General features: G+C 42.3%; 2 protein-coding genes across 9 annotated transcripts in view; one reads left to right on the plus strand and one right to left on the minus strand.

Annotated features, from left to right (window-relative positions):
* Nucleotides 1-27,803, plus strand: part of RECQL5 (RecQ like helicase 5) — a 304,462-nt gene that overhangs the window by 190,221 nt on the left and 86,438 nt on the right. The gene's annotated exons all lie outside the window — the stretch shown is intronic.
* SMIM5 (small integral membrane protein 5) lies at nt 5,662-21,388 on the minus strand. 2 transcript variants are annotated; one of them, XR_010243859.1, is made up of 5 exons: nt 21,273-21,387; nt 18,828-18,923; nt 8,692-8,849; nt 8,127-8,587; nt 5,662-5,781 (listed from the first exon to the last, which is right to left on the minus strand). XR_010243859.1 is itself a non-coding variant. In XM_063960596.1 (3 exons), exons 2-3 carry the CDS (start codon nt 8,816-8,818, stop codon nt 8,496-8,498), a joined length of 219 nt encoding a protein of 72 aa, XP_063816666.1. In that variant the 5' UTR covers nt 8,819-8,849; nt 21,273-21,388; the 3' UTR covers nt 5,835-8,495. The 2 variants fall into 2 exon arrangements, 1 of the variants encoding a protein (XP_063816666.1); XM_063960596.1 differs by lacking the exons at nt 5,662-5,781; nt 18,828-18,923 and having other exon boundaries at nt 5,835-8,587; nt 21,273-21,388.

The raw sequence follows: 27,803 nt of genomic DNA on the forward strand, positions 1-27,803 counted from the left end.
CCAAAGGTGGACATGATGGCGTCCCGCCTCAACAAAAAACTAGACAGGTATTGCGCCAGGTCAAGGGACCCTCAGGCAATAGCTGTGGACGCTCTGGTAACACCGTGGGTGTACCAGTCAGTGTATGTGTTCCCTCCTCTGCCTCTCATACCCAAGGTACTGAGAATCATAAGAAGGAGAGGAGTAAGGACTATACTCGTGGCTCCGGATTGGCCAAGAAGGACTTGGTACCCGGAACTTCAAGAGATGCTCACAGAGGACCCGTGGCCTCTACCTCTAAGAAGGGATCTGCTCCAGCAGGGACCCTGTCTGTTCCAAGACTTACCGCAGCTGCGTTTGACGGCATGGCGGTTGAACGCCGGATCCTGAAGGAAAAAGGCATTCCGGATGAAGTCATCCCTACCCTGATCAAAGCCAGGAAGGATGTAACCGCACAACATTATCACCGTATTTGGCGTAAATATGTTGCGTGGTGCGAGGCCAGGAAGGCCCCTACAGAGGAATTTCAACTGGGTCGTTTCCTGCATTTCCTGCAAACAGGACTGTCTATGGGCCTAAAATTAAGGTCCATTAAGGTTCAAATTTCGGCCCTGTCGATTTTCTTCCAGAAAGAACTGGCTTCAGTTCCTGAAGTTCAGACGTTTGTCAAGGGGGTACTGCATATACAACCTCCTTTTGTGCCTCCAGTGGCACCTTGGGATCTCAATGTAGTTTTGGGGTTCCTAAAATCACATTGGTTTGAACCACTCACCACTGTGAACTTAAAATACCTCACATGGAAAGTGGTAATGCTGTTGGCCCTGGCTTCAGCCAGGCGTGTCTCAGAATTGGCGGCTTTATCCTATAAAAGCCCTTACCTAATTTTTCATTTGTGGTACCTGCGGCTACTAGGGACTTGGAGGACTCCAAGTTGCTGGACGTAGTCAGGGCCCTGAAAATATATGTTTCCAGGACGGCTGGAGTCAGGAAATCTGACTCTCTGTTTATCCTGTATGCACCCAACAAGCTGGGTGCTCCTACCTCTAAGCAGACTATTGCTCGTTGGATTTGTAGTACAATTCAGCTTGCACATTCTGTGGCAGGCCTGCCACAGCCAAAATCTGTAAAAGCCCATTCCACAAGGAAGGTGGGCTCATCTTGGGCGGCTGCCCGAGGGGTCTCTACAACTTTGCCGAGCAGCTACTTGGTCAGGGGCAAACACGTTTGCTAAATTCTACAAAATTGATACCCTGGCTGAGGAGGACCTGGAGTTCTCTCATTCGGTGCTGCAGAGTCATCCGCACTCTCCCGCCCGTTTGGGAGCTTTGGTATAATCCCCATGGTCCTTACGGAGTTCCCAGCATCCACTAGGACGTCAGAGAAAATAAGAATTTACTTACCGATAATTCTATTTCTCGTAGTCCGTAGTGGATGCTGGGCGCCCATCCCAAGTGCGGATTGTCTGCAATACTTGTACATAGTTATTGTTACAAAAATCGGGTTATTATTGTTGTGAGCCATCTTTCCAGAGGCTCCTCTGTTATCATGCTGTTAACTGGGTTCAGATCACAGGTTATACGGTGTGATTGGTGTGGCTGGTATGAGTCTTACCCGGGATTCAAAATCCTTCCTTATTGTGTACGCTCGTCCGGGCACAGTATCCTAACTGAGGCTTGGAGGAGGGTCATAGGGGGAGGAGCCAGTGCACACCAGGTAGTCCTAAAGCTTTACTTTTGTGCCCAGTCTCCTGCGGAGCCGCTATTCCCCATGGTCCTTACGGAGTTCCCAGCATCCACTACGGACTACGAGAAATAGAATTATCGGTAAGTAAATTCTTATTTTACATTATGATATGTAGTGCTCCCCTTTCATATTGTGTCCCATTACAGTGCCCCGGTTCATATTATATAACATTAAAATGCCTCCAGTTAATTTTATACCACACTTCAATAAGCAGGTCAAAAGTTTGAAAGGACTCCTATGTACCACCCAAAGGCGAAAAATGTATATAACACATGTAACTTTGACAGGGAAGGTGGGCCCCTCTCAGCTCTGGGCCCCATAGAAGCTGCACTCCCTGCACCTATGGTAGCTACGCCCTTGCAGTGGACCTCAGGACCTTATCTTTCAACTTGACCTCTATGATGGATGGAGATGAAATCTATCTGGTAAGAGGGACTTAACTTCTTTTTCACTTGTCTGTGACTTTTATCCTTTAATTGATTTAATCCTGGTAGACAGCTGATTTCTTAGGCAGCAAACCACAATATTACATGATCATGACACTAAAGGCCCATAAACACTAGGAGATTTTCATTTCAATAGACTTTGACAACATCTCTCAAAGATGTATCTTTCACCCAAAGTAGTGCATACACACTGAGCTATTTTCCAAAAGAGCAAGAGATTTTCAGGGGGCGAAAGACTTTGCTGAAAATATTTCATTAGAAAGGCTATTTACATACTGGGCTGGGTTTGAATTCCAAGGGTGAGAGCATGGGCCATTTTACGACGTTACTTCCATAATGTGTAAAAAGGGGGACTGCTGCCATAATGTGTATAAATGGGGACTCTGCCAGCAAAGTATATATTACTGGCTAATACAGGGGTGGCCAACCTGTGGCTCTTTCTTTCTTTAAATGTGGCTCCCGACACTTGAAGTCACATTACCACAATAGATCCAGTAACCACTGCACTCCAGAGAGACACGCGGAAGCACTACGAGGGCTGTGGACTGAGGAAGCCAGATACTAGAGATAAAACACCCACCGTCAAACAGAGGATCCTTAAGCCCTTAAGGATCCCACCCGGGAATTAGAAACGGTCCTTCCCGGGTGGGATCCGAGATTGGACCCTAACAGGTGGCTTCCCGACCCGGCAATTTGCTGGGTTGGTTGCCATAGCTGCAGGGGAGGGGGGTCGCGGTAGCGGGGGTGGAGGCGGCGTTGGGAGATGAGCTCATCTCCGCGCCGCCTCTCCCTATGTAGTTTACGCTGCCACTGACCTGGTATTCAACCCAGGAATAACACTGCTTATAACACGGGTTGAATTATCGGGTCAGGCAACGAAGGAATTCGACCATGGCCCATTCACACCGCACACCAACCGGGTCGATACCGGGATATTTGTGCGGTGTGAAAGGGGTAAAAAGGAGCTGCTACAATGGCATGAGTTGGTGAGAGGGGGGTGACTCTGAAGTGACACATGAGGGTTCTAGCAGGAGTGAGACATGGGAAAGCTGGATGAAGTGACATAGGAGGGTGCTAGCAGGAGTGACAAGTGGGGGAGCTGACTGGAGTGACACAGCAGGGTGCTGGCTGAAGTGACACGGTATCCATTCAGATGGTCGACATTGACATGGTCGACATGGACACATGGTCGACACATGAAAGGTCGACACATGAAAAGGTTGACATGAGTTCTTTAACTTTTTTTTTCTTTTGGGGAACTTTTCCATACTTTACGATCCACGTGGACTACGATTGGAACGGTAATCTGTGCCGAGCGAAGCGGTAGCGGAGCGAAGGCACCATGCCCGAAGCATGGCGAGCAAAGCGACGCGGTGCACTAATTGGGGTTCCCAGTCACTTTACGCAAAAAACGACACCAAAAAAAGAAAAAGAAAAACGCATGTCGACCTTTTCATGTGTCGACCATTTTCATGTGTCGACCATGTGTCCATGTCGACCATGTCAATGTCGACCAATAGTGGTCGACCTAATGACTGTCGACCATTCATACCGGAACCAAGTGACACATGGGAGAGCTGAAGTGTACTATGTGAATCGTCTTTTATTATATTTTATATGGTTCTGTCTTTTTCAATTATTTTATGCGGAAGTGACTTCTTCAGTGTATTTTATGTTGGATCTGTCTTTAAAAATGTATTTATGTGGATCTGGATTTTTCAATGTATATTATACCAGGGCGCGGCCTAGCGGGCACAAGGCCACACCCCATTTGTGCATGCTCACCTTCGGCTCTTTGTCGTACCTAACAACATTTTTTGGCTCTTTGACTCTGACTGGTTGGCCACCCCTGGGCTAATATATGCATCATTGGTGGCCCGTGGCACCAGTAATATATACATTGCTGGGTGGTGCCAGCAATGTATATATTACTGGCTTATATTCATTATTGGTGGCCAGTGGTGGCAGTAATATATACATTGCTGGGTGGTACCAGCAATGTATGTGTTACTGGCTAAAATAAAAAAACAACAAGCAAACATTGGTGGCCAGTGGTATATACATTGCTGGCCTATGCCAGCAATGTATATAACCCAGGGACACAAGCTGATGCAGCGACTCACTTCAGTGATATCACTGCTTGATGATCTGTGCCTGCTGCTGCGCTGGGAGCAGGGGCTCAGGGAGCCGGAGCTGCTGCAAGAGGGAGCAGGGGCAGTGGCGGGCACTGGAGGAAACAGGCGGGACCGCGCCGCCGAAGAAGGTCGGGCTTGGGGAGAATACAGGGCATGTCCGGCGGGCGTAAAAGAGTTCATCCTCCAGCCATCATCGCTCGCAGCCGTACACACTGAGCGATGATGGCCGGAAAATGAACCATCATCTGCAAGCATGCTGGTCAAACCAGCCAACGGAGCACCTCGCTGGCTATGATGCGGGAGCGCTTCATCGCCAGTCGTCAGTCACTGAGCCATACACTGGAAGACTTTGACCTCAAAATCGCTCAAAACGGCCAAAATCGCCCAGTGTGTATGGGCCTTAACTTTTCTTTAAATATACTAAATTTCAAAACCTCTCCATAAAATGTAAACTACCAAATTACTCTTACGCCAATCTGCATCCCCTGTAATCCATCAGAGCAGCTGTTATTAACTTTATTTTTGACCGTAGTCCCATTGACACCTCAGCTGGGGTGGGTTCAAGGCTGCAGTTGGAAAAATTGCGATCAAAACTGCTTCCTGACACAGAAATGATATTGGGTAAAACTGATTTTTGTCACCATCATCATTTCAGGAATAGATCAGCCAAGCAGGGGATTTCCTACAAAGAAATCTCACTACGGAACTCCTATCACATAAAGAACTATTAAGCTCTCTTTGTAGATCGTGTAGAGCAAACCATTTTAAACATGAAACACAGATGCTACTTCATAGGGACTAAATACAAATTTGTCTTCTTAACTTAAATCCTGTGTTCATGTTTTGTACAATTTACCACAAAGGCCTGAACCCTAATAACACTACCAAAAGTACCTTCACTGCTAATGCAAGCTATCAATAGTCCCCCCTAGACTTTGGATGTAAAGGCTTGTAAGCTTGCGAGCAGGGCCTTCCTACCTCTATGACTGTTTCTTATTACCCAGTTTGTTATATCATTATTTCCAATTGTAAAGCGCAACAGAATTTGCTGCGCTATATAAGAAACTGTTAATAAATAAATTATGCCCTCACAATGCATTCTCAATGTGCAAGTTTATGACTTCCCAGTATTAATCATTATTTATTTATTTTATATGGCTTTTATTTTGATCTGTGTAACAGTAATATAGTATATCAGGTAAACTTGGACATTCCTCTGATTGTACGGTCCACCCTTCCTCTTTATTTTCTAAAACCTTAATATAATAATTCATTCAAAAAAATGAAGCATTATGTATATTATTTATATATATATACATATATATATATATATATATATATATATATATTTATCCTGTAGAAACGGGCATTGCTCATATATTTATAAACATCCTGAAAATAGGCTTAATTTATAGGTTTTACAACATATGTGTATGCATGGTTAGGCCATAAATGATAGTAGATATAACACAATATACCTCCTTTTACTTGACCCCGTCCTCAAAGACATCATTCCAGAACGCCCAAAAATTGTCTTTAGAAAGACCAAAAGTCTCAAAGACATCTTAGCCCCAAGTCTCTTGAAAAAAGAAGAGCCTACAAACAAAATCGGGATGCCTAAGTGCAAAGGAAATTATAAATGTGGAAACTGCAACATGTGCAAGTTTGTACATCCGGTTAGAAGACACTTCTCCAATCATAACAACTCGAAAGAATATTTAATCAAAGACTTCATGAACTGTAACTCAACCATGGTCATATATCTTTTAGAATGCACATGTGGCCTAAAATATGTGGGCAAAACGAAAAGACTACTTAAAATTCGACTACAGGAACATGTCCGAAATATAAAAAATAAGGTTGAGAATCACGTTGTTTCCAAACATTTTAAGGAAAAACACAAATCCAATCCCGAAGATCTGACATTCAAAGCCATCGAGCAAATTAAATCAGGAGAAAGAGGAGGAGATATATTGAACAAATTATCGAAAAGAGAGATGTTCTGGATCTTTGAACTGCAAACTATGGCACCGCTGGGCTTCAACGAAGCATTTGAAATCGCCCCTTTTTTATAAAAGACTCATCACCTATACTTTTTAACACAAAATAGTAATATATTATGACCACAATTGCACTATATTATCGCACCTTCCTTCATTATGACCTTGAGTCAATTTAATCACCTGCAACTCAATTGCACATCTCATATCTCTGTATGTTATACTACACCTATTCCTAATTATCCCTAGCCATCGTGTAATATAAATTTTTTATCCTTCTAATATTCCAGCCTTTTGGCGAAAAACCGGCTCTATCCAGCTTTATTTTGGACGTTTTTAACTTCACGAGCACTACGTGTGAACCACTACGGACTTTATGATAAAAACTTACTAAGATGGGACATACCTCTATATATGGAGAAAGAACTATATCACTATTTTATATATATATGTCTTTTATATATATATATATATATATATATATATATCTTTGTATTTTTTATGTTTATTTTCATTAATATATTTTTATTTTATATTTACATTTATATTTATTTTTATTTTTATTTATTTTCTTTATCTCTATTTTTAATCCGGATATGTTCCTATATACACATGTACTTATATATACTAAATAGTTTGTCCACTGCCATCCCTCGTCACTGCCCCCCTTGTTTCACTGATTACTGAAGCAGCAGTTGATCACTGCTGACAAGCTCCGCTGTGCAGAGCGCATCGTCACGGAGATGACGATGCGTTCCACAGTGCGTTCCACCGGCCGGCGGAAGTACCTTCCGCAAAACCGGAAGTGACGCGCGGCGGACCACGCCAGGAACTAGCTGTGCGTTCCAGCGTGCGTTCCACCGCGCTGCACAACGCCATACGAAGCTTTTAAGCTTCGTTTTACATTACAATTTCCCTGCCTATCACTTGTTTGTGCCCTCTATACATACAATATGTAGCCACCACGCCTGAGAGTATAATTAAACTGTCTCCCATTGTCAAAATTCGACATCACCTAACAGGAAGTGATGTCATCAATTACCTGGCCATGTGCTGGGTTCTCACTCTCTCTTCAGGTATAAATAGAGCATCTTTGCTTACTGACCTTATCCCCATGATGAAGTCTAATTAAGGACGAAACGCGTTGGGACTGATGCACCTGAACTTCCCTTATGGGCAGATAAGCTGTTTTAATATTTAATTTTTGTACGTTTGAAATTTTACTATTTATCTTGGATGCTTACGAAAGATCTGATGTATCCCAGTCCTAATATGGACAGATAAGCTTGTCATTCAATTTTATCTTGTACGCTCGCATTACTTCTACCTTTCATGTTTTATGTGTTTTATTAAATTTTGTGAAAAAACTTTTAAAAAATCCCTGGCTGTGGATTTCAAATTTTTGGGACTTGCATATACCCAGAAAGTTTTAAACACATAATTGGTCCATTTTATCTATAGATTGAAAACTGTATATTTTATACTTCTACCTTTATGTTTTATGTGTGTTTTATGGTGAAAAACTTTTGAAACAAAATCCCTGGCTGTGGATTTTAAAATTTGTGGGATTTACCTTTACCCAGAAAGTTTTTTAACACACAATTGGTTTATATGATCTGTAGATTGTGATTGCGTAAAAACAGTACGCGCTATGTTATTTTGTTCTTCTTTTTTCATGTACCTGTACTGGTCCTATGACTGAAGCAAAAGTCTATTTATGACAGATAAGTAGTATCCTGTTCTCAATCACATCAGCTCTATAATTTTATTAGACACTAGTAGGGCGCCCTTTTCTTCACTTTCTAAAAAATAACACAATATACATCAAAGTTTACAGCGTAGGTTTGCTTTGTTTTTGTTTGCATCCATATCATAGTCTCAATTTGGTGATAATTGTCTTTTTCCCGAGTATCATATAGTTCTGAAATTTTTCATGTAAATATGCCATATTTGGTGCCAGTAGGTGAGTTTTGTTGTCTATCAAATTCTCTGTCTACTTCCATAGAGAAATACAGTTTTGACTTTTGATATATTTGTTCGATGCTTATTACGGTAGTCCTCTACAGCTAATCCGTTACAATAAAAAAATGTAAAAAAAGTTTACTGCTTTCTCGTGTCACTCTAATTTTTTGTCCTTATGGTAACTGGCATCAAATGGAAAAATCACACAGACATGGACTCTTTGTTCACTGTTACAACTCAGTTTTGGGCTGCACCCTGGTGACACGATGCTTGGCGCAGCAGCAGAAAGAACATCCCAAGATTGCCATTAGCAGAACCACAGCTAGAGAAGAAAAGAGAAACATCATAACATTGACTCTAGATCATAAATCATTAAACAAGACAACAATATGAGCATGCCCAGTGACCAATGATCCCTCTACTCACCAATAAAGATGATGACGATGGTGAATGAAACAATCTCCAAAGTGTCTGCCTGCGGTAATTGCTGTAATTTCATCAGAAGTTTTTGTCCCATGTCCTGTATCTCGGCTTTCACATCCTGGGAGGACATTGTGGCACCCTGGACTAACTGCAGTATGTGCCTGGAGTAAAGACAAGAAAAGGGGTCACTAAGAACAGGGGCCGTCTTAACTGTATAGACCCCTGGGCAAAGCATTGCAGCTTTTGGAGTATAACCTCAGCAAAAAGTCAGACAGAACCCGAGATATCTGGCTGAAAAGAGTAATTAACAGGCTCGAATGGGGACCACTGCTTTAAAGTTGGATATATCCGATCTCCCAGGGCTGATTTTCAAAAATCTGGTACCCCTAGAAAAAGGGGACCCTCGGCCATCAGCCTAGTGCCCTTATACTCCTGGGGCCCTTGGGCAACTGCCTATTGACCCCATACGAAAAAGGCGGGACATAATTCTACACAAAAGCTTCATTATGAGGATCAAAGAACTTTCAAAGCACATCTAAGAAAATGTTATTGGAAATCACCAATCAATAGAAGCCTTGTCACTACTTCTTATGGAAGCCTTACCACCTTTGTCAGCCTTCCATGGCAGGGATAGAAAAAACAATTCCTGGAATAATAATAGCCTTGTCATTTTATAAACGTAAACCATGAAATCTCACATTGGGTGAGATGACTAGTTGAACAAGATTATAGGGGGTGATTCAAATGTTTTTATGGGGTGCCCAAAGTAATGGGCACCCATCAGAACAATTCAGCTGATGCTCTGTTCGTGTGCCATTGCTTTTTAAACGCCCACATAGATGGGAATTAGCAGCGAACATCGTCTAATCCGTCTAAAGTCTTGGTTAGTGCGCACCACAAACAGTTTGGATGCCTAAACCGTGTACTTTTCTCATATTTTTTTTCTAGCTGCCTCAGGAGGAAGTGATAAGAGGTGTTTCTTCCGCAGCTACTGGGCGCCCGAACTGGGCAACAATTGAATTGCTCCATTTTGCGCACTCTACTGGTAGATCTGTGGGAAAACAATTGAATCTCTCCCATAAAGATCCTTAACAAACATTTTGACCCCATTGATAGGTACTGTTTTTGATTGTGCATCGTCCTGAGAGCACGTTCCCTGCTGTAAAGCATGCATAATGCTATGGGGATATTGTCAAAATAAAGGGCCGAAAAGACTGAGTGGTTTATTTACGCTTCTTATAATGCCGTGTGATGCTAGTAAAAGCCCTACCATTTTAGATATCAGACATAAACATGATCAGAAGTGTCGTGTTTTACAACCTGACACTTTGTAATAAACCCCCAAGTGACATAAAAACAAGAGACTTAGAAGAAGATTTACAGTAAATAAGAATTAGGCATGAAGTAACAGCCAGATTACAGTGGCATCAGTACTAATAAGTTAATGTCCTGCAGTAGCCCAGCTATAGCCCCAGACCTAGATACCATCAAGAGTGTATGAAATTATTTATACTGCCATTCACCGGTAGATTCCATTCAACCTGATAATGCTCCTGGTATTGCAAATATTATGTTAGGGCCTGATTCAGAGATATCTGCAAAGCAATTGTTCCATGGAACTCAGCGATTTTCCGCAGACTGCACATGTGCTACGTTCGCATTGTGCATGCGTCAAGGTGCCGCTTCGAATCCGCATGTAATGAGGATTCCATCACAAAGTGACTGACAGGAAATTTCTATTTGGGGGTGTTAACATGGTGTTAGTGGGAGGGGGGTGTTGTAAAAATGCAGTTGTGTTATGGACATTTTTAGGGTGTTTATCTGATGTCAGCTGTGAGCCCTAACATACAAAAACATGGCGCCAGCGTGACTACTGCCTGGTCTAGTCTGCATAGCCATTGGACTATCCTTAATCCTTAAGTTCCTTGTTCTTGCAGATAGGCTGCATATGTTTACGCAATTGTGAATGAGTTGCGGTAGCTCTGGTGAGCTTCTCTTTTCGTATCTGAGTGGCAGCTTCACTTACTGATGTCAGCAGTTGCGAGGCCGAGAAAATCGCACTTGCAATTGCATTTGCGTCTATCTCTGAATCTGTGTCCGGAGTTGCAAAGATCAGAGGATCACTGTTTTTACTGTAGCTAAAAGTGCTTCTATCAAGTATTAAAAAAAAAATGGGCAAATTTTCAACAGGACTGTCCTGATTTGAAGGGACTGTCCCCCGATCAGCATTATCATTCCTTATTTCTGTGATGTTGGGAGGTATTTCATTAAATTGCCCCCAATCTGTGGAGCAATACAATGGTGTGGACACAACCATTGTGATGCAGCCATGCCCTTGTGGCCTGTTTCTAAACTCACTAATGATGGGAAGTATGGAATACGTATATACAGTAATTAACATTGACTGTTTAATCTGTGTAATAAAACAATAAAAAAAGTTATCTTTTTTTGTTAACGCATTGCACTGTTGTGTTTATCAGTGGTAAGAATGACGTAATAAACCCATTTTGATTCTTTAATGTTAGACAATGAAATGGGAGAAAATTCCAAAGGGGCTACGTCATTTTTTTATGCAGTGTATTTTCATTAGTTTACAAGTAGGCATATGTCACAATTGACAGATCCAGCAATACAATAAGACAGATGTATAATGGACATGTGATGTAAGGAACCATGAAAATGCATTAGATAATAAACTGACATCAACAGCACTTGGTATAGCTGCATAATGGTATTAACATAGAATATTGGGTACAGGACACAAAGGAAGGAGGAACGGAAGGTAGAGTAAGTGAAGAAACATCATCTACATTACACCTCATTTTTAAGTAACCAAGTAACATGTTGGCAGAGCCTAGTATTGGATCAAAATGAGGATTGCAGGCCGCAGAAATAGTTTTTTGGGATCTTTACCTTAAGGTCCATACACACTAGTAGATTTTCACCCAAGGTAGTGAATACACATTGAGCTATTTTCCCAAAGAGCAAGAGATTTTCAGTAGGCAAAGGACTTTGCTGAAAATCTTTCATTAGAAAAGCAATTTACATAATGGCCTGGGTTTGAATTCCAAGGGTAGCAGCATGGTCCATTGTAAAAAGGGGGTCTGCTGCCGTAATGTGTGAAGAGAGGGACTCTGCTGCCGTAATGTGTAAAAAGGGGGACTGCTGCCGTAATGTGTAAAAAGGGGGACTCTGCTGCCGTAATGTATAAAATGAGGGACTCTGCTGCCGTAATGTGTAAAAAGGGGACACTGCTGCCATAATCTGTATAAATGGGGATTCTGCCTGCAATTTGTGTCAGCAAGTGGTGCCAGCAATGTATAGTATATATTACTGGCTTAAAGAAACGTCATTGGTGGCAGTGGTGCCAGTAATATATACATTGCTGGCCTGTGCCAGCAATGTATATATTACTGGCTTAAAGAAACGTCATTGGTGGGCAGTGGTGCCAGTAATATGTATATATTACTGGCTTAAAGAAAAAAGCATGAAATAAACATTGGTGACCAGTGGTATATACATTGCTGGCCTATACACTGGGCGACTTTGACCTAAAAATCGTTAAAAACGGCCAAAATGAACGATTTTGAGACCAAATTCGCCTAGTGTGTACGCGCCTTAAGACTCAAGACTCAAAAAGAGAAGTATTTTATTAATCAGAAAAAAATGTACGATTTCCATTCGTAAAGGGCATTTTAATTTAAAATATGGAACCATTCAGCTTCAATTTAAATATATTTATGTGAACCAGCTCATGTTATAACTTTGTTGTATGAGTTAGTAGTGTGTGAGAAAGCTTTGTAGGTGTGTAGAGATAATTATATAGAGAAGGGGTGAGGTCAGGTGTAGGAGGCTATATGCCATCATGTGTCATCGCATTTTCTCACTGACTACATAGTGTAAAAGTAATGTAAGAGCCCTAAATCAGCGCTGGCATGTAGATGTGCAAGAACAGTTAGAAATTAAGGCATTGAAGAGGTATATTATTGGTGTGAGCATCATGCTGTGGGGATGTTTTCAGCTGCAAGAACTGGGAGACTAGTCAGGATAGAGGGAAAGAGACATCCTGGATGAAAACCTGCTCCTGAGCGCTCTTGGCCTCAGACTGGGGCGACGGTTCATCTTTCAGCAGGACAACGACCCTAAGCACACAGCCAAGATATCAAAGGAGTGGCTTCAGGTCAACTCTGTGAATATCCTTGAGTAGCTCAGCCAGAGCCCAGACTTGAATCCGATTGAACATCCCCGGAGAGATCTGAAAATGGTTGTGCACCGACGCTCTCCATCCAACCTGATGGAGCTTGAGAGGTGCTGCATAGAGGAATGGGCGCAAAGTGCCCAAAGATAGGTGTGCCAAGCTTGACACATCATATTCAAAAAGACTTGAGGCTGTAATTGCTGCCAAAGGTGCATCAACAAAGTATTGAGCAAAGGCTGTGAATACTTATGTACATGTGATTTCTTAGTTTTTTTATTTTTAATAAATTTGCAAAAATCTCAAAAGCACTTTTTTCATGTCATAGGGGATTGTGTGTAGAATTTTGAGGGAAAAAATAAATTTATTCCATTTTGGAATAAGGCTGTAACATAACAAAATGTGGAAAAAGTGAAGCGCTGTGAATACTTTCCGGATGCACTGTAGTATATGGTCAGATAAAATGTCTGACAGACATTGTTTCTGAAAGCTTGTAGCCCAGCACATATTGTGGCCATTCACTGTGAGATATCTCTGTGTATATGGCCACTTGATATGCGTGTTCAGGTTGAAATCCCGGAAGTTGGGACTGTCAGAAGACTGACAGTGGAATCCTGATGGCCAGAATTAAGACATCCCTACCCCGCAGCTTTATCCTAACCTCCCCCACCCCTGCAGCCTAACACTAACCCACTGCCTAGTGCCTAAACCTAACCCCATCCCCAGTACTTACCTCTGGCATCCATCTGGATTCTGACTGACTGGATTTTGACCGCATCCCCTGGGTTCTTACACAGATGAGCAGGAATTTCCCTGTTTCTCCTGTGTGATGGAACAGGGGAGATACCAACCTGTTAGCTGCTGCAGTGCATATACTACCCGATGTGGTCGACTTGCAACTCCCAATAAATCACATCTGGGTGATGCGCCAATATTAGACGGATCACCCAGATCATTTTCTAAATGTATTCCCAGCATTACTGATTGGGAAGCTGTCTTGTTAATCGCGTCTCACTTATCTGACCTACTCTCATTTTGTTTTAATGGAGCAATCCTCCTTAACTAATTGTATTTATTATTGTATTTATTAACATTTACTTATGTAGCTCCAGCATATTCTGTTTCACTTTACAATTGTGAAATAGTAATAAAACTAAAATGGGTGCTCTAAAGAACACCATCATGTGGTATGAACAACGGAGAGTCTTGGGAGCTCTTCCTTTCAGTGCACATTATGGGTTCTGACTTAATTAATGATTTCCACCACGGTTCTAAATCTGTGGAGTTTGTGTATTCTCCCCCATGCATGTGTGGGTTTCTCCTGGGTACTTTGGTTTTCTTTCACACTCCAAATATTGGCTCCCAACAAAATGAACCCTAGCCTGTGTATGTGTGTGCAGGTTGGGTATGGGTGACCGGCGGTTGGGATACCGCCAGTCACCATACCGACACCAAAATCCCGGAGTTTAGGTTGTTGGCAGGGGGGAGACACGAGTAGGAATAGTCCCTGTCAGTCGGCATGCCCGACTGCTGGGATTTCACTTGGGCGGGATTCCGGCATCGGTATCGTGACCGGCGGTCTCATAACCGCATCCCATGTACAGAATTTATATTGTAGTGGTATAGTGGTACGGAATTTATATTGTAAGCGCTAATGGTGCAGGGATTGAGTTGAATGGCGAATTATCCACTGTAATGCGCTGTAGAATGTGTGCGCTATATAAATAATTGGTAATAAATAATTGTCAACAGCTGGTGAATATTAACCAAAACTTGGCAATAGCAAGAGGATAGATAGTTCTATAAAACTGGCAGACACTCTACAAACATATTAGTTATATATAACATAATATTTGTTTTCCCTTTGGTAAATTTACCCCCACCCCAACCCCCAACTACGGGAACAATGGAAGAAGGCAATCTTCCTAACTTTTATGTGTTCCTTAATGCAGTATAAGCATAAGTGTCTACAATGGAAGAAGGCAATCTTCCTAACTTTTATGTGTTCCTTAATGCAGTATAAGCATAAGTGTCTGGAAATTGTGGTTTAAACCACATTGTTGAAATCTAATACATGTAGTTGCCAACACTACTGCATCCAGCGTTTCACACTCTGGTCTGTCCAGGTAATCTCATAATATCCCTTTTACTGTTATAATATTTTCTTTATTTTTAAATATTCCTCTTAAATCCTAGTTTATAAAACCCAATGAATAATGTATGGTGATTTGCATCTAATGTACAAAAAAGTTGTATTGTGCGGTTAGCTAATATGAAAAATAAGCACATTTCTAGGACCAATATTTCCAGGGGACAAACCTCCTTAAACCTATGAATTTCCCTATAAATTACAGTTGACAACTACAGTATATTAATATATACAGTTGAAAGCAGTGAGTACAGCACCCTGATCAGTTAAGGAGTGACATATGGTGGATGCCCTGTGTTTTTATGATCTAATCAATGCAGGCCAGAGGTCAACAGCCCAGGCACAGGTGGCACACCGAAAGTACCAAAGACTTACCAGATAGGACCAATATGTAAGTTGTGGACATAAATTTAGGCCTCAATGTTTTATAATTAAATAATCAATTTGTTTATTTATTCAGTTAGAAAAAGCAAACAATACCAGGAAGCCTAAACTAAAGCTGCATACACACGGTGCAGTTGTCGGTGAGATATGGACTATATAGTCCATATCGCATGGAAACATAGTGCATATCGCACCATGTGTATGCACGCAAGAGAATATAGTGTGTGCATTCGGGGCCGATACTGACTACATGCCTCCGGGCACAATGTAGTCAGTGTTGGACATTAGCCTGCGCACCTACTTAACCCATTTACTTATAAGTTCGGTCGATGTATTAGTTTTGCTGGCTGCCAGCAGCTCTTTGATCCCACCACTCTCAGTACTGTACTTCCCTGCTTTTTAGTTGTGTAGGTGTATCTCTGTATACAATTGTGTTACATTTATTGGTTGATGCCACTACTATTCATTTCTTTAATGTTTCCTTTTCACTCTTTCCTGCATGTACGCAGATGATACTTAAATCTACCTATCTTCCCCTGATTTGTCCCTATCTGTACTGGGCCGTGTAACTGAATATCTATCTGCCATTTCATCTTGAATGACATCTCGCCACCTCAAACTTAATATTTCAAAGACAGAGTTAATTATATTTCCACCGGCCAATAGTAGGTACCAACCTGATATTTCTATCACTGTTAAAAACTCGACAATCTACCTGACCCCACAAGCTCGCTGCATAGGTGTCATCCTTGTCTCTGATCTGTCCTTTGTTCCCCACATTCAATCTGTCTCAAAATCATGTTACATGCATCTAAAAAACATATCCAAAATACGACCATACCTTACACAATACATTGCTAAAACTCTAATCCATGCTCTCATTATCTCACGGATTGATTATTGCAATAGTCTCCACTATCTCCTCTAGCCCCCAAGTTCGCTGTCTTGGAGTAATCCTTGACTCCTCCCTCTCCTTCAAACCACACATTCAACACCTCTCACAAACCTGCCGTTTTTATCAAAAAAATATTTCCAGGATCAGACCCTTTCTGACCCAGGATGCTACTAAGACCCTTATCCACTCACTGGTCATCTCCAGACTAGACTACTGTAATCTCCTCCTGACTGGCATTCCTGACAAATACCTCTCTCCACTCCAATCTATCCTCAATGCTGCTGCCCGGCTCATTTTCCTCACCAAACGCACTACGTCCACCTCTCCTCTCCTACAAGACCTTCACTGGCTTCCCTTCCCTTTCAGAATCCATTTCAAGCTTCTCACACTCGCTTACAAAGACCTCACCCACTCCTCTCCCATTTACATCTCTGACCTTATCTCCCCTTACACTCCCGACCGTCCTCTTTTCTCTGCTAATGCATGCCGACTCTCCTGCCTATGGATTACTTCCTCCCACTCCTACCTCCAAGATTTTTCACCTGCTGCTCCAATTCTCTGGAATTCTCTACCTCTCCCCCTCAGACTCTCCACCTCTCTACAAAACGTCAAACGGGCTCTCAAGACCCACTTGTTCACCAAACCCAGCCAAATCTCATCCTAACCCCCTGTTCCACGCTCTCTATGCACCCCATCTGTGTCACCCTTGTCTGTCTACCCCTCCCCTTTAGAATGTAAGCTCTCACGAGTAGGGCCCTCTTCCCTCATGTGCTTATCCTTTCTCTTACTTTAAGAATCTTCAACTGCATCAACTCCAGCAGTCTTCTGCCACCTGATGCTTATTCCAGTGTCATCTGCTGATGTAGCTATGTTTATTTACCCTGTACTTGTCCTATACTGTCATCAACTGTAAGTTGCTGTTTTCCTGTTTTGATTATTGTGGCGCCATATAAATAAAGGATGATGATAATAATAATAACTGGTCTTCCCAAACCGAGACTCTCACCACTACAATCCATTCTGAATGCAGCTGCGAGTCTAACCTTCCTCGCTAGACGTTCATCGACTGCAGATCCACTCTGTCAGTCCCTCCATTGGTTACCTGTATTCTACCGTATTCAATATAAAATACTTTTACTCACACACAAGGCCATTAACCAAACTACACCAACGTACATCACTTCGCTTATCTCAAAATATCTCCCAACCCGACCTCTTCGCTCTTCACAAGATCTACGTCTCTCATTCACACTCATTACTCACTCCCAATCACGATTGCAGGACTTTCATCGGGCTGCACCCACTCTGTGAAATGCCCTACCACGTACAATAAGGCTCTCCTCTAGTCTCCAAACCTTCAAGCGTTCCCTGAAACCTCACCTCTTCAGGCAAGGGTATCAAATTCCAGAACCGCCCACATAACTTTCACAAACCTTCCTATCAAATTGCATCCACTCTGCACAGTCCACACATATCCTCACATGTCTTTTTATCCTTCCTCTCGACCCCGGTCCATCATTGATGTATGACCATATCTTACAGCCCACCAAGAACCTTTGCAATCTGGTGGACAACTATGAAATATATCGTACCTATCCTTGTGTATACATGCCTATTTCCCTATAGATTGTAAGCTTGCGAGCAGGGCCTTCTTACCTCTATGACTGTTTGTTCTTACCCATTTTTGTTATATCATTGTTATTTCCAATTGTAAAGCGAAACGGAATTTGCTGCGCTATTTAAGAAACTGTTAATAAATAATAAATAAAATATCTACATCGCCGTTTTACTGTTTTCCTCCTTTTCTCACATTATGGGGGTGATTCTGAGTTGTTCGCTCGCAAGCTGCTTTTAGCAGCATTGCACACGCTAAGCCGCCGCCTACTGGGAGTGAATCTTAGCTTATCAAAATTGCGAACGAAAGATTAGCAGAATTGCGAATAGACACTTCTTAGCAGTTTCTGAGTAGCTCGAGACTTACTCGGCATCTGCAATCAGTTCAGTCAGTTTCGTTCCTGGTTTGACGTCACAAACACACCCAGCGTTCGCCCAGACACTCCCCCGTTTCTTCAGACACTCCCGCGTTTTTCCCAGAAACGGTAGCGTTTTTTCACACACTCTCATAAAACGGCCAGTTTCCGCCCAGAAACACCCACTTCCTGTCAATCACATTACGATCACCAGAACGAAGAAAAAACCTCGTAATGCCGTGCGTAAAATACCTAACTGCATAGCAAATTTACTTGGCGCAGTCGCAGTGCGAACATTGCGCATGCGCAATTAGCGGAAAATCGCTGCGATGCGAAGAAAAATACCGAGCGAACAACTCGGAATGACCACCTATATACAGATTGTGTACTTACACTTCTCATTTCTTTCAGCACTTTTACCATTCTTTTTCTCTATTTATTATGAGCTTTATTTTCTGTATCTTTGCGAGATCTTGCCAAACTTCATTATATCTCACTGTACTTTCCCTCACTAATCAGGTATGTCTTGGTTCTTTGATTACTTACCTTTTGCTTTCTGCCCCATCAACCCTTTCTTTCACTTCACCTTTTCAGCAGCCTCTGTGAGCCTTGTTCTCTCCCTCCCTCTCATTTCCTCAGTCACTTTATTATTAAGAAAAAATAATAGCTTTATTATTAAGAAAAAATAAGTCCTAGCATCAAATATCTTAAATCGCTTGTGGGTGGCATAATTTACTTATAGGAATACACTTCACACTACCTAGATTAATGACTGTCAGTGGTCTTACATAGATTGAAGAATGTAGGAATCATTAACAAGTCAGTTAAGTCATTACTGGTTAGCGATGAATTGTAGCACTTTCCCTGACACCTGTTGCTTGCGTAATGACCTGCTGCAGAGCTCCAGTGAGAGCACAGTTGTACTACAGCTGTTCTTCAAAACCCTGCATTGATATAGTAAGTAAATATTGTTGTGTATCCCACAGTGTACACTGACGAGATAAAGGGTTCCCAGCCATAAAATCTTGGATGTATTTAAGTGTACTTGTATAAAGCAAGTAATATATATTGTACATGTTGCAGATTAATCTAAAACTGGCAGTAATTAACCCATGCCTCATACACTCTGCTATTCTGGTCCATTACAACTGTATACCCAGACAGCTCTCAAACCAACTGTATACCCAGCCGGCACTTACACCAGTATAATGGGATGCGGCCATGTGACCAGCGCTCGGGATCCCGGCAGTCACCATGCCGATGACAGAATCGCGAGCACTCAAAATGCCGGCAGTCAGAATGCCTACCCACAGGGTCTATTCCCACTTGTGGGTGTCTACGACACCCATAAAGTGGGAATAAAACCTATGGTGAGCCACCGAACCCGCTGTGTGTCAAGCCCGCAAATGGCTTTGTTGCACTCGCCCCCAATCTCCCCAGCCGGCTACGCATGTCCAACCCCCAACCAGCACTTATACCAATGGAATACCCAGCCAGCTCTCATACCAACTGTATAGCCAGTCAGCTCTCATACCAACTGTATACCCAGCCAACTCTCATACCAACTGTATACCCAGACAGCTCTCATACCTACTGTATACCCAGCCAGCTCTCATACCAACTGTATACCCAGCCAGCACTTATACCAATGTAATATCCAGCCAGCACTTATACCAATTTAATACCCAGTCAGCACTTATACCACCTGTATACCCAGCCAGCACTTATACCAATGGAATACCCAACCAACACTTATACCAACTGTATAGTCAGCCATTACTTATACCAACTGTATACCCAACCAGCACTTATACCAATGGAATACCCAACCAACACTTATACCAACTGTATAGTCAGCCATTACTTATACCAACTGTATACCCAACCAGCACTTATACCAATGGAATACCCAGACAGTTCTCATACCAACTGTATACCCAGCCAGCTCTCACACCAACTATACATAGTAACATAGTTTCTGAGGTTGAAAAAAGACCATTTGTCCATCGAGTTCAACCTATTAGTGGTCTCCTACACTGTATTATTTTTAGGACTAATTTTATCAGTTGTGTATTTTGGCCGTTATGTTTATTCCTCTTTTTTTAACTATAGTGCGCGATCTGCCCAACGTAACCCTGTATATCCTTATCCATTAGGAATTTATCTAGCCAGCCCTGTATGACTTTATCCATTAGGAATATACCCAGCCAGTTCTCATACCAACTGTATACCAAGTCAGCACTTATACCAATTATATACCCAGCCAGCTCTCAGACTAACTGTATACCCAGACAACAATGGAATACCCAGCCAGCTCTTAGACCAACTGTATACCCAGCCAGCTCTCAGACCAACTCTATAGCCAGACATCTCTCATACCAATGGAATACCCAGCCAGTTCTCATACCAACTGTATACCCAGCCAGTTCTCATACCAGCTGTATACCCAGCCAGTTCTCATACCAACTGTATACCCATACAGCACTTATACCAACTGTATACCCAGCCAGCCCTCATACCAACTGTATACCCAGCCAGCACTTATACCAACTGTATACCCAGCCAGCCCTCATACCAACTGTATACCCAGCCAGCCCTCATACCAACTGTATACCCAGCCAGCTCATACCAATGGAATACTTAGACAGCAATTATACAGTGCACCCAGTTGCAAGCACATCATTGTTCAGTGAAGCTCTGCATAAACACATCCATCATTAGACATGATACACAGAAAATGAGATGCCACATATCTGTGTTTGCCTATGTTGCTGAGTATTATATGCTGTATATGTCACAACAGTAATAGGTTGAAAGTCATGTATAAATGACTTTCTTTTTTCTATACGTTCAACATTGTTAAAATGCTGATGATTGCATGTGACAGTCTGCAAAATATGACCTGACAAACCTAATTTATGTGCACTTGATTTAAGTAGCAGTGTGTCAGTGAGTATTAGCAGGGTGTAATCTGGACACCGTAAGACTTACCACTGCTCTTTAGTACTGCTGTGTCCTCTCTCACCCCCTGCAGCCCAGAGCTGCTGGTGCTCTCTGACAGCTGCCTCTGCCCTTAGCACTGCGTTGTTCTCTCTGTTGCCCTGGAGAAGGGAGGTTTAAATTACAGTTCTTGTGAAAGGCAGGCAAGGAGGTTTGTCCCAGGGTGTGTATATACAAGAGAGGGAGGTAGAGAAAAACAGCTGGGGCTGGCTTGGGGGATTTAATCACTGTGCCACTTTTCAGGATTTCAATCTAAATGACTTCACATACTACATTCCAGGACTCAGTCAGTAAAACTACTCAGTGGTTATTGAACCATGTCCTGCAAGTGTCATTTAACCACTTATTTCAGACAGTGTTGGTGAATAGACTCCAGAAGTGATTAAACTGTCTATATGGATGTAGTCATTCAGCATGTGATGCCCTCCACACAACAGAGGTGACAGTTACAAGCTGTGCTTGAGGTTTGCATATCATACAGTACGTACTAAGTAGGCAAACTGGCTGGGCAAGCCTTTCCTTTATCTCAGCTCACACTGTATATCTAATGGAACAGATAGGCACATTCTCTTTGGCTCAGTATGGGCAGCAGGTTGATATTATGGCTATGCCCATGCTTGCAGCTAGAGGACAGAAGCTTTTTGTCTGGGATATGACACACTGCCTCTGAAAGGCGCTTTTCTTCAGGCTGCAAGCTGACTCCTTTCAGTTCATGCAGTGAAAGAAATCTTTGTGGTGTTGTAGATGGCAGCCCCTTCCTAAGGACCGGCTGGGCGTCATCTACCACATTAATGGAAACTGTACCCTATCTTCTCTAACACGTTGGCATGCTTTGTAACTAGAACACGAGGCTAATAGGGGTTTGGTGCTAGTGGTTTGGAGTGATTGCAGCAAAGCTGATCGATATATGTTTCAAGAATAAATGTGTTGTATATAAGGTGCTTTCTAGAGACCATGTACTCTAATCACCAGCTGCTGCCTGATGTCTGTTTCACTACTAACATTATAAACATCTGCAGAGTTACTTTAGTTTCCTTCAGTGTTGTCAGGGCTATAAACCAGCATTGTACGTACTAGATACTGGATGTGTTCACGGGTCATTGTTTTGGTTTTAGGCCAGCAGTGCAGTAAAAACCCTCTGATGTTTCCTGACACTAATACTACATGATACCATATCACAGAGGTTTCCAAACTGTGTGCCGTGGCTTCCTGGGGTGCCTCGGGACACTTGCAGGGGTGCCCTGGGTTGGTGGCCCAGGACCAATGCAAATTGTTCATGGTCAATATAATAGGCAAAACAAGTGCTGGTGGCTAGCAGTCATAAAATATGTGGCCAAACAGAAGCAAATATTGTCCCTCACCACACAACTGACCCTAAGGATGACATATAAATGCGATCTACTTAATGTAATATTTCTTTCTAAATTTTTCAATAAGAAATTTTTGGCCTAGGGGTGCCGTGAAAAAAATTCTGATATTCTAGGGCGCCGTGATTCAAAAAAGTTTGGAAACCACTGCCATAGCAACATCACTACTGTATTTGTGATCAAAAGTGCTCCCACATTATACCATCCTTTCTATAACTACCCCTCCCTTACCACTTCTATATATTATCTGCAGAAAATGCATGAAGATGTATGATTTCTGTTTTATCCTTACCATAATAACACAGTTTTGTCTTTGGCCTAGGCTGGAAGTATAGAGATGTATCATTGTACTAACAGGTACTGTGGAAGTAGTCTGTCAACAATTAATGACAAACATTTGTGTTTTGTTTATTTCATAAGGATTGTAAGGAGGGCTAAGTGTGGCACCCAAGATGCCACAGGGCTTAATTCTCTTGGGGAAAGCGCAGCAGAGGTTGTTCTTCCTCAGGCAACTAAGGAAGTTCAACATCCCACAGAAGCTTCTGCTCCTCTTCTACACCGTGATAAAGCCTATTATATATCCTATATTAAACACTCTAAAAGGTTAATGAACACAGTACGCAATTGGCGTATGGAATACCGTAAGAGTACGCACGTAGCGTACAAACGCGTAGCCGTGGACGAGACGCACGAGCGGCACGTTCGCTCACGGCTTAAAGCGTAAAGGCAAGCACGCTATAGGCTGCCGACTAACGTAATGATACGCTATCAGCGTAGCGGACGCTCGAGACCACGAGGAGATCACGAGCGGCGCTGACGCTCACAGAGTTAAACCTTTATAACAGTATCATAAACAATGTACTTCAATTGTAAACCTTTGTGCAGTGATAAGGTGTAAATGCAACACAGTGTAACCTTGTTAGTTTAAAAGCTGTATGAGCGATTCTTACGCTCTGAGAACCCTTTAGCAATATAATAAACACTCAAATACCGGTCTAAGGGTCTAACACCTTTTAAGGGAATGAATGAACGTTCAATCGCAAAAGAATACACAATACAAGTTATACACTACCAAACTAACATAAAATACCTAACCGAGTTACTACACGTTAAAATACAACAAAGACACAATTACATTTAAAGGGGGAAGGAGAGAGAGAATGGCTTACAACAAAATAGGAGATAAATACTGTTGCAGAGAACTTACGCACAAGGGGAACAATCGCAAGCGCCTTTCTGGATATCCAGCTCCCGATTATCAGTGATGAGAACCGTTGAAAAGAGAAGAGAGCTGGCCCAGGTCGGCTTGTCTTTATATACACTTACACACAGTACAGTACAATGGTCCCTACATTCTTATTGTTCATTGGACACAGGAATCCGTCTCCGCATTATAACAAAAGGTCATAGGTTGGTTCATACAGGTGGGCTGTGACTATTTCAAACTGCTCAGGTGGGAGGGAAACTGGGTTTCCCGCCGCATGGGTAATAAAGTGCAAATATAGTAAATGTCCATAAACTTCTTATGTCCATAACTATACGCACGAGCGAGTAATCCGCTTCAAACCAACACCGGAATATTGCTAATTATATTCTCTTCCGATGGATACTAAACACCACTGTGTAACCCCTGTCTGACCCTTCGTATCAAACAAAGAGGAATCTCTTTGTCCCCGAACATGCTATATTAACTAAACTTTCAGATTCTATCAAAGGGACCATAATCTACAAAATACATTATATGACTAAAATATGTTACGATTGAGTCGCCCGCTAGACGCACACAAACTCTACCGTAAATGCGCATACCGCGCGCCTGCGAGTGCACGCGACCGCGAGTATACGCACGCACGGGAGGGCTCATGCACGTGCAGCGGGCACACGCATGAGGTGCATATATGGCAATGTGCAGCGTGATATTTTTCTGACTTTGACAGTCCACCCTTTGGCAGTCACCAATAACTGCCACTTCCTAAAACAGTTCAAAAAGAGAAAAATATATGTCATGTATAATACATTTCTATGATTGGGTAGGGGAGAAGAGAAGAAGGTGGGAAAACGGTATGACCTAGTGAGATAGTAGAAGCATGTATGTATGAGTCCATGTTTGAGGGGTCATGTATCATCGTGCCGTACGTGTTTTAAATCAAGCTTCGAGGTATTGCGAAGTATACATTTGAATTCCTTCTTATCCCGTGGTACGGGTCTGTGGATGGGCTGTCAAACTTTACCGAGCTCTTTTCGGCTTTTGGTTGCAACAAAATGGGGGAGCACATTTTAGTTGATGATACATGAATGGGGGGATATGTGAGTGCTGATATCTGTGCCTATATTCCCTATCGACTATGTGTGTTATTACCTGAAGGTTGTAGAGATGAAGATAAGGAGCAATTATGGTAAATGCAGTCATAAACTATGTGAGTTTAATATACATTTGCCGATTGAGGTCTTGTCTTGTCTCGATGTACATGTTGACTGTAGTCTCCCGATGCTTTTGCTATAAACGGGGTGCAAAAAGCTTTTTTTTTCAATGTCCATAGACTTACAAAAATGTTGGGCTAGCGTAAAGTTAAAGTTACTAGGGATATGGGGGGTCTGTGGCATAGTCCATCAGTTGTCTGTGTAAAAGGTTGTCAAATTCTTCTTCCAAGCGGATGTCTTTGTACCTTGGAGGAAAACAAAGGAGAAACGGGTGAAAGAAACAGGTCGTGGAATCACCTTTTATCACAGCGTGGTTTCAATGGTTGGGTCGTAAATCAAATCAATTTTGTTATGCGATACAGTCATTACTTCAGGCGGTACTTTTTTTCAATATAACATAATCCCTCTGAGTTTGGGGCAAGCCGCTCATACGCCTTTCTCCCGCATATGAAATATGCATCATCGGGGAGAACATATGGGACGGAGTAGGACATAACCATATTACACATTTTCCATATGAAATCTCCTAACCCTAATTCTCCCATCTGTTTAGTACACGTATCTGTTGGTACGACATGTGCACAGTATCCTGGTGATACTTCTCCAACTCTCATGGTCCTACTTCCTAGGGTATACCTATATCGGAAATATTTTCCACTACCGGCTATGTGGCGTATAAGTTCTGTATCTGTAGGCATTCTATCGGCTCTGTATGAAAAGGTCATGGTTTGGTTATTCCATGACACTTCCCAATTTCCCGGCTTTCGGGGATTGGAAATGTTAAAACATACTAGGGATCTATCCACATGATATTGGTGGAGCTTCAAACTAGGAGGACTAGAGATATTAAACCTCTTGTCCACCGGTCTCCCACCACTTCCTGGCTTGCTGTGACCTTGAGGTACTTGAGAGCATACCCAACAGTCTGTTTGGTTTAACACCTTACCCACTAATGAGTGATAGTCACCCAATGGATGCCGGTCCATGTTAATGTTAAAACTGGACTGACATTTCTTGATGCACCCATCCTCAATTCTACTGTCACAGTGTCTACAGATACAGTTCTTTTCAGCTAACAATCCTTCACAATGTTTACAAATAACATGGCTGCTAGATCGTTTCCGGTACTCGCCTTTGCTCTGTGATTGTGCTTCTATTGGAAATTTACGCCTCTGTCTCTGTCATCAGAACCTTTCTGGATCCTTTCTCGACCTCACTGGTACTTTCACCGAAACAGACTGCTCTGGTCAACATCATGGTCAACAGGAAAATCCGTATCACAGTCTCTTGGGGCAAGTCCATCTTACAGGAGGAGAAAAGGAGAGATTTGTAATGGGGGTACAGAAAAACAGTTTGAGGGGGAGAGAAACTTGTTACGATAATCAGTTCTCTAGTCTTGTTGTTCTTCTTGTTCTGCTGTCATCTCAAAGGTGCTGTCTCTCAGTCTTCTAAACATTCTGGTGATACAATATTTCTTCTAGCTCAATGCTCTTTCTGTAAGGAGAATAAATCTTGCATTACCATTTATCCAACTGATGTGTGACATACCATCTGTAACGTTATGAGAACATGAGAAAGAAGAGAGAGAGAAAAAAAAAACAACGAGAGAGAGAGAGAACCGTTCATATATATATATGCATCACATAAATCAACAATAAACAACAACAGAAAAAAAACATTTTTCAGGAGAGAAAAAAAACATTGTCAGTTCTTCCGTTCATCATTAGGCTGTCACACCTACATGTCCAATGGTATCTTTGCGCAGTCCCTCCCACCAGCATTTCCAAACTCCACCCTTTGTATCTGGCCAGGATACATTGATGCGGGTAGGTCATGCTGGGGTTTGGTAGACTTCTGCAAAGACCAAGTAGCTATGTAATGTTTGAGTCCTACCGATAACTGTCAGAAATGGGGAGAGAAAAAAACATTTTTACAGATACATTAAAAATTTTACCCGGTCATTCCTGTGTCTTCAGGGAATGACCTCCCAATTTATTAACTGTTACCTCAGGCTTACCATCAGTCCTAATTATCACCTCTCCTGACTACATATCATGGGTGTGGCCCAAAATTCTTCCTATGTGATCCCTGATTATAATTTGGTGTGTCATAACTTTGCTCATATTCATGTCTAGGGGGTCTGACTTTATGTGGGCTGTTGCAGTTGCTGGCATAATCCCCTTCTCTTTTACAACGATAACAAACCCTTGGCTTCCTCCATGTGCCAGTGGCCTGGGGTTTCGGTCGATTTGATGTCTCCTCTAATGCTTGGATGCCCATCGCCATCAACCGCTCTTCCTGTGTTTCCCTGGTTCTTTGACTATTATGGTCATGTCGTTGTCTAGGGGGTGTATATACCTTGTGTGTGTTTTTAGACCTACAATCTCGTGCAACATGACCTTCCCTTAAGCAGTTGTAACACCTTTTAACCTTTGGCTTACCCACAGGGATCTGGGGCTTCTTTGTTTCCCTGTGCTTGATGATGTTTTGCTCATGCCCAATGGCAGAGTCCCTTAATGCAGTTACTGATTTATCTCCCCAGTATGGATTGGTGGTCCGTATCCTTGCTCTCAACACTTCCTTTAAACCATCCATTAGCACAGATACTGCTACTTCTCTGTGCGGTGCACTTGTTTCGATGTTTTCTATACCTGTATACCTAGTCATGTCCTGCAATGCCTGGTGGAAATAATTAGAAGTACTTTCCCCTTCGTTTTGTCTTATGGAGAAGATT

This window comes from Pseudophryne corroboree, chromosome 3, assembly GCF_028390025.1.
Source record: "Pseudophryne corroboree isolate aPseCor3 chromosome 3, aPseCor3.hap2, whole genome shotgun sequence".
NCBI classification, from domain to species: Eukaryota; Metazoa; Chordata; class Amphibia; order Anura; family Myobatrachidae; genus Pseudophryne; species Pseudophryne corroboree.